The sequence below is a fragment of the Aotus nancymaae genome, unplaced genomic scaffold, assembly GCF_030222135.1.
Source record: "Aotus nancymaae isolate 86718 unplaced genomic scaffold, 86718_ANA_hifiasm-v0.15.2.pri h1tg000064l_1, whole genome shotgun sequence".
NCBI lineage: Eukaryota > Metazoa > Chordata > Mammalia > Primates > Aotidae > Aotus > Aotus nancymaae.
Window position 1 is genome coordinate 13,227,214 of NW_026988479.1, and position 13,734 is coordinate 13,240,947.

Here is a 13,734-nt window from a genome sequence, read left to right on the forward strand (position 1 = left end):
ATTATCCAGCCCAAAATGTCAATAGTGCTCAGACTGAGACACCCTAATGTAGGAAAACAGGCAGTCTCATCTCTTTTTGGATTCAAAATTCTTACTGCTATGAAAGGCTGGATCAAAGGTATGTATGTTTTACATAACTATTATATAGATATAGTTGCATAAGTATGCAAAAATAAATATACATGTACAAAGATGTTTCCTGAAGCAATGTTTATATTAATAAAAACTAGCCACAACTTATATAATAGAAAATGACTAAATTAAAATGATGGCCAGGTGTGGTGGCTCACACATATAATCCCAGCATTTTGGGAGGCTAAGATAGGAAGACTGCTTAAACCCAGGGATTGGAGGTTACAGTGAACTAAGATTGTGCCACTGTACTCCAGCCTGGGTGACAGAGCAAGACCCTATCTCTTAAAAAAAAAAAATAAGGTACATCTATAAAATGCTAGAGAGTCATCAAAAATAATACAAGCTTAAATGTTCTAACATGAAAAGATGACAAAGATATATTAAGTTTAAAGAAAGGAAGTTAGATAGCACTATGTATAATGATATCGTTTTTGCAAGCAAACAATATAGACAAAGACATATACACATACTTTTATTTTTTTTTTTTTTGAGACAGAGTCTTGTTCTTTCACCCAGGTTAGAGTGTAGTGGCATGATCTCGGCTCACTGTCATGATCTCGGCTCACTGCAACCTCCGCCTCCCGGGCTCAAGCAATTCTGCCTCAGCTTCCCCATAGCTGGCTTTACAGGCGCCTGCCACCGTGCCCAACTAATTTTTGTATTTTTAGTAGAGACAGGGTTTTACCATGTTGGTCAGGCTGGTCTCAAACTCCTAACCTCATGATCCACCCGCCTCAGCCTCCCAAAGTGCTGGAATTACAGGCATGAGCCACCCTGCCCAGCCATACACATACATTTTTAATATTTATGCACAGAAAAATATTCTGGAATCATGTTCACCAAACAATCCTCAGAGTGGGATTACAGTGAGCTTTTACATTCTATGGTATGTAATTGTTACCTTTGGTACTTTTGTATTATTGGGTTTCTGTTTGTTTAAGAGATGGGCTCTCACTCTGTTGCCCAGCCCTGGAGTGCAGTGACGTGATCACAGCTGACTGCTGCCCTGACATCCTGGACTCAAGCGATCCTCCCACCTCAGTCTCCTGAGTAGAGGAAACTAAAGGCACAGATCACCATCCCTGACTAATTGTGGTTATTTTCACATATGTTACTTGTAATAAACACAAATCTTAAAAGAAAAAAATGTAGTTAACGCTTACCAATTACACAGCATGTTTCTACACGATATTTATCAATCTCACAGAGGTTATGAGCCAGATAACTCAACTCCGATTTCATGCTCTGGGATAAAAGAAAAAGAAAATCTAAGCATGACAAAAGAACTCCCTAAATTATTTTTCCTGTAGCTAATACAAGTGAATGACAATCCAACCCAGGAGATTAGAGCACAAAAGAGCTTAATCAAATCCAAGCAAGGGAAGCAGCTCACCCTGACATAAAGAAGGTTGGAGAATGTGTCCATATTTTCAATCCTGTAAGGGTCTTGTTTCCTTAGCTCATTAAAAATGGAGAGGGCTTTGTCAATATCTGCAGAAAGAAGATAGTTCAGAAAACAGCACAATGCACCTCTCAGAGTCTGATTGTATTTCATTGTCTTTATTCACTCACCTCTGATATTGTGATAGGCAACTGCAATTTGGGAAACAATATATGAGCTCTTAGAGAAGCCCACATCAATGAGATTCTGATACTTTTGCAGGGCCTCCTCTATCAACTGCAACTCTGTGTATATATGAGCCAGAAAAAACTCTTTCATCCAGGTGTCTGGCAAAGACAGGAACTTCAGCTGGCAGCAGGAGAGAGAGGGACACACTTAATATAACTTGACCTCTCTTCCAAACAAACATCCAGGAACTATATTGTCTAAAGGAATTTATCACTAAAATTTTATTAGAACACCTAGTAATGAAAACAGGGCAGTCCGATTAAGTGAATATGACTTAATAAGCACAATAGGGAGGAAGTGCCTAGCTGGGAAAGGCTCCAAAGAAAAGACAGGATTTGAGGTGAGTCTTAGAGAATGGGGTAGGATTTGAATAGAAAAGGGAAGAGGAAGAGGAAGAAGACAAGAGTCTAGACAAGGGTAATAGCATAAGGAGAGGCAAAACAGTCATGATGAATTTGAGTGAGTAGGATGAGGAAACTAGCTTGGTTTTCGGGGAGGCTATGCACTGGGAAGCAGTGGAAAAATAAAACTGAACTGGTAGAGTGAATCCTAGGGTACAATAGATAATGTGATACAATAGGGAACTACTGCAAATATTCAGTAAGAGAATGACATGATGACATGGGAGCTTTAAGTTTGGAAACAGGCGAGGTGGAATGACTCAAGCCTGCAAGTCCAGCACTTTGGGAAACTATGGGAGAGTATTCCTTAAGGCCAGGAGTTTGACACCAGCCCTGGCAAGAGAGTTAAACCTCATCTCCACAAAAAAAAAGGTTTGGAAATAGTATGCAGGGAAGTATGAAAATGGGAACTCTAGATAGAAAGTATCCATTACTTATAAGTAATCCAAATTTCAGATGACAACTGAGATAACAAAAGAAACCAAGAAAAAGAGATGCACACAAGAAAGTAACCACGGTTATGTCTCATGACTGACTAGATAAAGGGAGATAAGAGAAAAGGAAGCCACAAGTATGACTCTAATGTGTCAAGACTGGATGTCATTGTAAACAGTGATGCTAATAAGAGTCTATCAAGTTGGGAGAAATAATTTGGTAGGCCAGACAAGGAATTTGGTTTTGCATATTTTGAATCCAGAGGTTGTTTGACAAACTTTCAATGAAAGTCTAGTAGGCAGTTAGACATAGGTGAATAGAAGTAAACCAAGATAAGATTTCAGATACAGATTTAGTGACATGAATCATTACTGGGGGAAATAAACAAGATTTTAAGGCCAAAAAAAGGAAGTGTATTGTTGCTTCCATTAACTACTGAAGAACAGCAAAATAAACACTATAGACAATGTCCTCTGCTAATGGCTAATAAAATGACTGCAGTTTAAAAACAATTTAATACACATTATTTACTTAATAAGCAAATTTCTGAATCTTTGCAGAATCCATGACAGCTCAGAAAAGGCCTGAACAATGTTGTTTTTTTTAGACAGAGTTTTGCTCTTTCACCCAGGCTGGAGTGAAGTGGTACAATCTGGGCTCACTGCAACATCCACCCTCCGAATTCAAGTGATTCTCCTGCCTCAGCCTCCTGAGTAGCTGGAATTACAGGCACCCACCACCACACCTGGCTAAGTTTTATATTTTTTGTAGAGACAGGGTTTCGCCATGTTAGCCAGGCTGGTCTTGAACTCCTGACCTCAGGTGATCCACCCGCCTGTTTCCCAAAGTGCTAGGATTACAGGTGTGAGCCACTGCACCTGGCCATAATGTTTTAATACAGTTTTTGATAGCAGAGAAACCTTTCCTATAGCATCTCTGGGATTAGGGGAGAAACTATAATAATATTGTCTATAAAATAAGTCACAGTAGGCTGGGCATGGTTGTGCGTACCTGCAGGCCTAGCTACTTGGGAGGCTGAGGCAGGAGAATTGCTTAAACCTAGGAGGTGGAGGGTGCAGTGAGCTGAGATCGTACCACCGCACTCCAGCCTAGGTGAAAAAGCAAGACTCTGTCTCAAACAAAAACAAAAACAAGTCACAGTAGAACTGAAATGTAAAAACATGAATATGAAAAAATATTCTAATATAACTGGATGCAAATCCAACAGCAACTACCAAAAAAGAGCTAGTCATCTGTCTTTCAAAGACTTAATTCTAAAACAGTGAAAGACACCAGAGGCGCAGCAATGAGAGAACTATAACCAAAGGCTTGCCAAAACTTCCCCCACTCCTGTATTATAACAGAATTACAGAAGCCTTGAAGCAGAGGGCTTTTCACATAGCTCATCACAATTTACCATCTCTTTGTCTGTGATCAGGTTACAGAGTTCTAACCAGGCTCCCCAGTGCAAGGGCAAAACATGAGTAGCCTCCACAAACACATCAATGGCCTCTTTCACCAAGTCCAGTTTTCGAAGCACCACACCATACCTGGGAAAAAAAGAAATAATCGCAGAAGTTAATGCTATGTAATAGCTCCTTTCTACTCAGAAGAATATGTTACAGCAAGTTCCAAATTACTCTAACACTTACAGATAAAGTCCAAATCCATCAAGTTCCCTAGCTTGGTGTTTTTTGCTGAGCTCCACTCTCAATTCTCTAAGAGCTTCATTTTTCACTTGTCCTTTTTCCAAGGGACCTAGGAAAGAAATAGTCTCTGTTCTAAGGTTAGGATGCTGGTTTTCATTTTCTTATTTATTTTTCTAGAGACAGGGTCTTCTCTCTATGTTCCCCAGGCTGGTCTCAAACTCCTGGGCTCAAGTGAACCTCCCGCCTCAGACTCCCAAAGTGCTGGGATTCCAGGTGTGAGCCACTGTACCCAGCTCATTTTCATAGACACAGATATTCTCTCTAGCATCGATGAAAGTTAAACCTGAAACCTCTAGCAAACACAGATTACCAATGATACCTTACACAACCCATTTACTGAATCCCAGAAATTACAACTACTAATGGGTTTACAGTCACACTGTCAGACCCATAGTTTTTTTTTTTTAATCTGAATTCGTTATGAATGTTTAAAAATCAAAAACCACAACTAAAACTCTAAATTTCTAGCTTCAGGTTGCAGGAAAAAGGGAAGGGCCAAGGACAGAAAGACCTCACAATGCAATGCCCAGATTCCCCCAACACAGCCCTGAGCTGAAGCTAGGTACAACAAGGCAACTGAGATAAGCCAGGTGTTTTCCAATTTGCAAAGATTATCCTCAGACCATTCATATTACCTGCCTGGCTCTTGCAAGCATTTAAGTTTGCAATCCTGCTTTTTAGGTCAAAAGGTAAAAGAAAAAAATTCGTACCTAAGCTATCAACTGTTTCATCGTCCTTCTTTTTTTCTCCAGACTGTAAGAGAAAATCAACAAATAGATCTTTTTTTTCAGGTTATTCTAAAACTAGCATCCTGATCCTACCTAAAGGGCCAAGTCCAGCCAAAATGGCACCTACTTTTAGTCACTTATTTTTTATTTTTCAGACAGTCTCGCTTTGCTTTGTTGCCCAGGCTGGAGCAAAGTGGTGCAATCTCAGCTCACTGCAACCTCTGCCTCCCAGGTTCAAGTGATTCTCCAGCCTCAGCCTCCCGAGTAGCTGGGATTTTAGGTTCCAACCACCATGGCTGGCTAATTTTTGTATTTTTAGTAGAGACAGCGTTCCACCATCCTGGCCACGCTGGTCTTGAACTCCTGACTTCAAGTGATCTGCCCACCTTGGCTCCCCAAAGTGCTGGAATTACAGGCATGAGCCACTTTGCCCAACTGGTCACTAATTTTAAGTAACTCTTCAGGGGCTCGCTGGCCAAATCTGGAGTTATCTGAGCACCAAAATAAGTAATGAATTATGTGCAATTAAAAATATGGGAGTCCATACCAACACTAAACAGATAAATAAATGGGGAAAGGGAGGGAAGGCTCTTTCTTAAAGTAGAATTCCAAGCGTTGAGTAGTAAATGTAGACAGATTATCTAGAGTAGAAAAATTATCATTTTGCAACATTATAGTAAAGACTGCTTCAGATAAAAATTAGCAATAAATATTAAATTTAGAGAAAAATTTGTATGAGGAGCGAGATATTTGCATGGTCTTAAAGTATATATCCCCACAGATTGTTGAGTTGCAAGGGAAACAATAGTAACCACACTGGAGAAAATGGATAACATCTTCATCAAATGATAAAAATTAACTTTAGCAGTGAGGGGATTATGGACATTATGTAACACTAGATAAAATGCCCTGTGAAAAAACATCAGACATATCCAAAATGAAGAATGTTCTATTAACAAAAAGGAAAGATTCATGTACCAGGAATATGTGAAAAAAGAAAGAAGAGGGGGGAAAGGAAAGGAAGGGGAAATGGAAAGGAAAAAGAAGTCAAAACCCAAAGAATGTACAACACAAGGTGAACCCTAATGTAAACTGTGGACTTTTGTTGATATGATGTATCAATACTGGTTCATTGATTATAACAAATGTATTACACTGGTGCAGGATATTGATGGTGAGAGAAGCTACCAGGCAGGGTGGCATGCACCTGTAGTCTCAGCTACTCAGGAGGCTGAGGCAGGAGAATCACTTGAACCTGGGAGGTGGAGGTTTCATCTCCAAAAAAAAAAAAAAAAAAAAAAGAGTAAGTCACTATTCTCTGTACTATTCTTATTCTTGCAACTTGTCAATTTGGAATTATTTTCAAATAAAAGGTGTAAACATTAAGACTCTTTTTTTTCTTTTACTTTTTTTTGTTGTTGTTGTTATTGGAGACAGGGTCTTTCTCTGTTTCCCAGGCTGGAGTACAGTGGTGCAATCTCCACTCACTGCAACCTCCATCTCCTGGGCTAAAGCAATCCTCCTACCTCAGCCTCCCAAGTAGCTGGGGCCACAAGCATGGGCCACCACACCTGGCTAATTACTGTATTTTTTTGTAGAGATAGGGTTTCACCGTGCTGCCCAGGCTTCCTTTTATGTTTTATATATTTGCCTTAAGGAACTTTATTTTATCCCAAACTTCAGCAAATGCTGGTTCTATTCTACCGTAACTCATCCAAATTAGTGTTTCTACACAGGTATAGATTATATGTGAAAGATTAACTTTTTAAATCCCATAATTTCAAAATATCTTTGTTCAACTCATGGAGATAAGCAAAATGTAGTATATAAATACAATGGAATCTTATTAAACATTAAAAAGGAAGGTAATCCTTATATATGCTACAATGTGGGTGAAACTTGACAGCATTATGTTAAATGAAATAAGCCAGTTACAAAAAGACTAATAATGCATGATTCTACTTATGTAAGGTACTTAGACTAGTCCAGATCACAGAAACAGAAATTAGAATGGTGGTTGCAAAGGGGTCCAACTTGGGTGAAGGGAAAAATGGAGAGTTACTGTTTAATGGGTATAGAATTTTAGTTTTACAAGATAAAAAATGTTCTAGTGATGGGTGGTGGTGATGATTGCCTTAAAAAAATGTTAAAATGGGGCTGGGTGTGGTGGCTCACACCTGTAATCCCAGCACTTCAGGAGGCTGAGGTGGGTGGATCACCTGAGGTCAAGAGTTCAAGACCAGCCTGACCAACATGGAGAAACCCCGTCTCTACCAAAAATACAAAAATTAGCCCAGTGTGGTGGCGCATGCCTGTAATCCCAGCTACTCGGGAGGCTGAGGCAGGAGAATCACTTGAACCTGTGAGGCAGACGTTGTGGTGAGCTGAGATCACACCATTGCACTCCAGCCTGGGCAACAAGAGTAAAATTGCATCTCAAAAAAAAAAGTTAAAATGGTAAATTAAAACAAAGATGACTTAAACATAGTCCATAACTGTAAGAATTTACCATGCTTGACAAATACAAGCTATGCTAATAGTTGATCAAATCAGAAAATCTGAAAGCTGAATTGCTCCAAAACCTAAAAGCCTAAAACTTTTTTTTTTGAGACAGAGTCTTGCTGTTGTTGCCCAGGCTGGAGTGCAATGGTGTGATCTTGGTTCACTGCAACCTCCACCTCCCAGGTTTCAGCAATTCTCCTGCCTCAGCCTCCTGAGTAGCTGGGACTACAGGCCACCATGCCCAGCTAATTTATGTATTTTTAGTAGAGATGGGGTGTCACCATGTTGGCCAGGCTGGTCTCGAACTCCTGACCTCAGGTTATCCACCAGCCTTGGCCTCCCAAAGTGCTGGGATTACAGGTGTGAGCCACCACGCCTGGCCCAAAACTTTTTGAACACTAACATGACACTCAAAGGAAATGCTCACTGGAGTATTTTTTATTTCAACCAGTAAGTATAATGCAAATATACCAAAATCTGAAAAGAATCTGAAATCTGAAACACTTTTGGTCCCCAGCATTTCAAATAAGGGATACTCTACCTATACTAGGAAATGAGGAGTATATAAAATGTTTTTAACATCAATTTATATAGAAAACAACTAAGAAAAAGTAGGAAAGTAAATTCATGTTTCAAAGTAAAACAATAAATTATACTTAAATTATTCAATACAGTATTAAATTGGTTTACTTGCATTGTGCTTTAAAGTCATAATTTTAATAGTCATGAAAGAAAAACAACAAATATACTATAAAAATGATAAACGAATTTATAAATTTAAAAATCAGCCCAGGCTTTTTAACTTAATTTTTACACAATATTAATTCACAGGCATGAAGAACCTTATATAACCTAAAGCAAATAATCAGGTTGTTATTTATCCTGTTAGTTATTCCTAAGAATATTTTCTTCTGTACCACTATTTTTAACTTAAATTTTATGATATCCTTTTTTTTATTAATGCTAAGTATTTATAAAGTACATTCATTCAGTGGCCCATTGCAAAGCTATTTAAAAGATTTGACTTTTTCCATTAGTTCTAAATATGGATGCTTCACTAAAGGCAGAATGACATCTTAAAATGGCCCTCACCAGATATCGGGAATACATATACAGAAAATAGGCTTTCTTGCTATTGCAGCCATGCAGGAAATGTGCTGCCCGATCATACTCTTTAACGTCAAAGTAGGCCTTGGCCAGGGTATAGGCATCCATATCCTGAGCATCCTCCTAAAAAAGAAACAAACTTACGTAAGTGGTTGGGAATAGAACAACAAAAGTTCAAATCTAAAAAGCATATTTGTTAATTTCAAGATGTAAGAGAAAAATGATTATTTTCTTCCTCCTAAAACTCCAGAACACATAGATGCATATATATTATATATATATAATTTTATATATTTATTACCAAGTAAGCCCATAGAACTCTTTTTTTTTTTTTTGAAATAGAGTCTCACTCTGTCACCAGCTGGAGTACAGTGGCACAATCTCAGCTCCCAGAGTCAAGTGATTGTTGTGCCCCAGGTGCCAAGTAGCTGGGATTACAGGTGTGTGCCACTACTTCCAGCTAATTTTTGTCTTTTTAGTGGTGGTTTTGCCAAGCTGGCCAAACTGGTCTCGAACTCCTGGCCTCAAGTGATCTGCCTGCCTCAGCCTCCCAAAGTGCTAGAATTACAGGCGTGAATCATCACACCCGGCCAAACTTTTCTTTCTAAAATATTTTTTTTTAATGAAAAGATGGAGATAAAACAAACCTTTAAAAACTTAAACCAACACACTCATAAATGCGTATTGTTTTTACAAATGTAGTAGAAAGTTGAATAGGCTTTGGTGTTAAGGACCTAGATTCAAATTCTGACTTTTTGATTTCCTGGTTTCAGGACATTGGTAGGGAGGTTACTTAGCTTCTCTGAGCATCCATTTCTTCATCTGTAAAATGAAGTCAATAATACTGATCTTACAGATTTGACTTGAGGAAAATGAGAGTCACATAAAATATTCAGCATTAATACTGGCATTTTATTCTGTCTCCCATCTTTTAAATTCCTACATAAGTGAAATTTACTGTGCAATTACTTATATTTTTTATACTTCAATAAAGTTTTGTCATAATTTAATATTGCTGAAGCTGAGTATGGTGGTTCACACCTGTAATCCCAGCACTTTGTGGGGCCTCAGTGGGTGGATCACCTGAGGTCAGGAGTTCAAACCAGCCTGGCCAACATGGTGCATCTCTACTAAAAATACAAAAAAATTAGCCAGGTGTGGTGGTGTGTATGCTTGAGGCAGGAGAATCCCTTGAATCTGAGAGGCAGAGGCTGCGGTGAGCTGATATCACACCACTGCACTCCAGCCTGTGTCACAGAGCAATACTCTGTCTCAAAAAATAAATTACATAAATAAATAGGCCGGGCTCGGTGACTCACACCTGTAGTCCCAGAACTTTGGGAGGCCGAGGCGGGCGGATCACAAGGTCAAGAGATCGAGACCATCCTGGCCAACATGGTGAAACCTCGTCTCTATTAAAAATATAAAAATTAGCTGGGCATGGTGGCACACGCCTGTAGTCCCAGCTACTCGGGAGGCTGAGGTAGGAGAATCACTTGAACCCAGGAGACAGAGGTTGCAGTGATTGGAGATTGTGCCACTGCACTCCAGCCTGGCAACAGAGCAAGACTCCATCTCAAAACAATAAATAAATAAATAAACAAATCACAGGCTTTTTTTGAGACGGAGTTTCGCTCTTGTTACCCAGGCTGGAGTGCAATGGCGCGATCTCAGCTCACCGCAACCTCCGCCTCCTGGGTTCAACCAGTTCTCCTGCCTCAGCCTCCCAAGTAGCTGGAACTACAGGCACGTGCCACCATGCCCAGCTAATTTTTGTATTTTTTAGTAGAGACGGGGTTTCACCATGTTGACCAGGATAGTCTCGATCTCTTGACCTCGTGATCCACCCACCTCGACCTCCCAAAGTGCTGGGATTATAGGCGTGAGCCACCGTGCCCAGCCAATAAATCACAGTTTTAAGGTTTACTCTAGTTTAACTTTAGATCAAAACATTACTCTGGGGTTTTTTTTAGAGGTACTCCTTAGAGAAGACCTGAAAACACTAAGTGGACAACAAATTAGTAAAGAGGCTGCTGAATCAATCCTTCTCATAGCAGACTGAAAGCTATTAAACAAACCAATAGCTAACACTTAACAATAATTCAATAATGGTCAGGTTTCTGCAATGTCTGTAAAATCCCTGTGTATAATATGAACCCTCAGAAGAGGGTAATAGGTACTGAGGCCCTACTTCTCAATAAATATGCTTTATTTACTTATTCAATAATTATTTATCCTATTTAGGGAACACTTATACACCGTTGGTGGAACTGTAAGTTAGTTCAGCCTCTTTCCGTGAACAAAGCAGTTCACAGATTTCTCAAAGAACTAAAAATAGAATTACCATTTGACTCAACAATCCCATTACTGAGTGTATATACCCAAAGGAAAATAAATTATTCTACCAAAAAGACACCTGTACTCGCTTGTTTACCACTATTCACAATAGCAAAGACATAGAATCAATCTAGGTGCCCATCAATGGTGCACTAAAGAAAATGTAGTACATATACACCAGGGAATACTACACAGTCATAAAAAGGAACAAAATCACACCCTTTGCAGTAACATGGATGTAGTTAGAGGCCATTATCCTAAGTGAATTAACACAGAAATAGAAACCCAAATATAGCACGTTCTCACTTGTAAGTGGAAGCTAATCACTGGGTACACATGGACATAAAGATGGGCACAACAGATACTGGGGACTCCAAAAGAGGAAAGGAGGAAAGCAAATGTTGAAAACTATCTGGCCAGGCACGGTGGCTCACGTCTGTAATCCCAGCACTTTGGAAGGCTGAGGCAGGTGGATCACCTGAAGTCAGGAGTTCGAGACCAGCCTGGTCAACATGGTAAAACCCCGTGTATACTAAAAATACAAAAAATTAGCTGGGCGTGGTGGTGGGTGCCTGTAATCCAAGCTACTCAGGAGGCTGAGGCAGGAGAATCGCTTGAATCCAAGAGCCGGAGGTTGCAGTGAGCCAAGATCGCACCACTGCACTCCAATCCAGCCTCGGCAACAAGAGCAAGACTTCGTCTCAAAAAAAAAAAAGGAAAGAAAGTAAACTATCTATCAGGTATTATGTTCACTATTTGGATGATGAGTTCAACTGAAGCCCAAACTTCAGACTCACACAAAATATTCATGTAACAAACCTGCACACTGCACATGTAGCCCCTGAATCTAAAATTTAAACAACAAAAACAATTATTTATCCTAGTTAGGACCAACGATGGTCCTAGACACTATGAAAATGGGCACAGGAGTAAAAGCTAGTAAGATATAAACTGCACTGACTAAAAAAATTTACTTAAGAGTGTACCATATGCTTTACCCTTACTGCTTTATTTAATCTTCTTGAAAACCCAGCAATTATTAACATTACCTATAAATGAGGAGGCTGTCACTTAGAAATCACTTGCCCACATTGGTGCTACTAATAAAGAACTTGACTGAAATATAGATGCAAGCACCAGGTACACTTCTAAGCAGTCTACATTATTAACTCAATGTCCCCATGGAGTAGATACTCGTACTATCATCACTGCATAGATGAGGGTTGGCTCAGATGGTTAAGTTGCCAAATGTCATTTGAACCCAAGGTCGTCTCAACTCAGCAGCTAAACTGAATCATTATTTGCTATGCTGATCAGACAACAATGTAGGTATTGTAAAAACTTTTTTTTTTTTTTTAAACAGAGTCGCTCTGCTGCTCAGGCTGGAGTGCAATGGGCGATCTCAGCTCACTGCAACTTTTGTCTCCCGGGTTAAAGCGATTCTCCTGCCTCAGCCTCCTGAGTAGCTGAGATTACAGGCGTGCACCACCACACCCGACTAATTTTTGTATTTTTAGTAGAGACGGGGTTTCACCGTGTTGGCCAGGCTGGTCTTGAACTCCTAACCTCGTGATCCGCCCACCTCAGCCTCCTAAAGAGCTGGATTACAGGCGTGAGCCACCGCACCCAGCCAGAACTTTTTATTCTTCTCATCCCTTTGGGTATTATGAGATACTCATAATAATTCCTTATAATAATATTTACTATTATGAGGCACTAATGTCTAGGTTTGGCTATAAGCCCTGAAAGGCTGAAATCATAAGCAATGGTTGTTTACTAATTCTCTCCAGTTTTAAATAAGAGCACCACCACCAGGGCTTTCAAAACTCAAGAAAACTACATGGATAAAATCACTCAAAACACCCAGCTCTTTTAAATGCTTGAATTCCCTCTACAAACATTCCTGCTAAGCAGTTTGCCCTCCTCCAGTGACAGGGCACTCAGTGGTTCTTGAGGCACACCCCTGAGTTGACGGGGAGCGCTCACAGTAAAGATGTCCTTACCTCTGTAATAGGCGGAGGCGGTTGCAGCTCGGCCAGAGGCAACGCGGGGAGAGAGAAGGCCAACTCCGCCGACCTGGAACACCCACACAAACTGATCAGCTCGACAAGCCCCCAAGGCCTGTCCAAGCCCGGTCTCTTCCCACTCCAACATCTCACCATTTGCTACTGTGCAGTAGGCCCCGCTCCCGGGTAAGGCCCGCAATAAGCAGCAGTTGCTTTTTAATTTCCCGCAAATCTGAGAAATCGCCGTTCGTGGACAGGACAGGCGCCACTGCCGCCGTCACAGCCACCGGGACTATGGAAGTACTCGCAGCCATTTTCTCGACTCGGGCCACTCCAGCCAATCACCAGCGACAATACTGGTTGCCCATCTGCTCCAAAAATATCTGCCTGTGATTGGCCGGCTCTTGCTCCAGAAAAACTAATCATAGGTCGTACTTCTGACAACGTCATGAAGAGGCGGGGGAAAAGAAATAATTACACCCCCAATTGGCCAAGAGCTACTGAGGCGGCAAAGTTAGAACAAGAAATAGGCGGGGCGAGGGGGAAGCCACGACCTCTGGGCGGGGCGGGGAAGAGGGAAATGAGTGACGGAAAAGTGAACTGGGAAGCTAGGGGTGGGAGTAGGGGCCAGAAAGAGTGGAGAAGGGAGAGTGACTTTCACTTTAGGAGTGATGTGATGGGACGAAAAATAGAAAGGGTGTAGTTTCAGGCCAACTCTATACTAAAGTGATGTATATATATACT

At 40.5% G+C, this 13,734-nt stretch overlaps 1 protein-coding gene across 1 annotated transcript in view; it reads right to left on the bottom strand.

Moving 5' to 3' along the window:
- CDC23 (cell division cycle 23) overlaps window positions 1–13,318 on the bottom strand; it is a 25,955-nt gene extending 12,637 nt beyond the window's left edge. The window contains exons 1-9 of the mRNA XM_012477145.2: window positions 13,144–13,318; window positions 12,988–13,060; window positions 8,633–8,770; window positions 5,021–5,063; window positions 4,254–4,359; window positions 4,019–4,151; window positions 1,708–1,885; window positions 1,529–1,626; window positions 1,299–1,380 (exon numbers count right to left, since the gene is read on the bottom strand). Coding sequence (XP_012332568.1) covers window positions 1,299–1,380; window positions 1,529–1,626; window positions 1,708–1,885; window positions 4,019–4,151; window positions 4,254–4,359; window positions 5,021–5,063; window positions 8,633–8,770; window positions 12,988–13,060; window positions 13,144–13,304 — 1,012 coding nt within the window. The 5' untranslated portion in view covers window positions 13,305–13,318. The remainder of the gene's footprint in view (window positions 1–1,298; window positions 1,381–1,528; window positions 1,627–1,707; window positions 1,886–4,018; window positions 4,152–4,253; window positions 4,360–5,020; window positions 5,064–8,632; window positions 8,771–12,987; window positions 13,061–13,143) is intronic.
- Window positions 13,319–13,734: the final 416 nt, after the last annotated feature.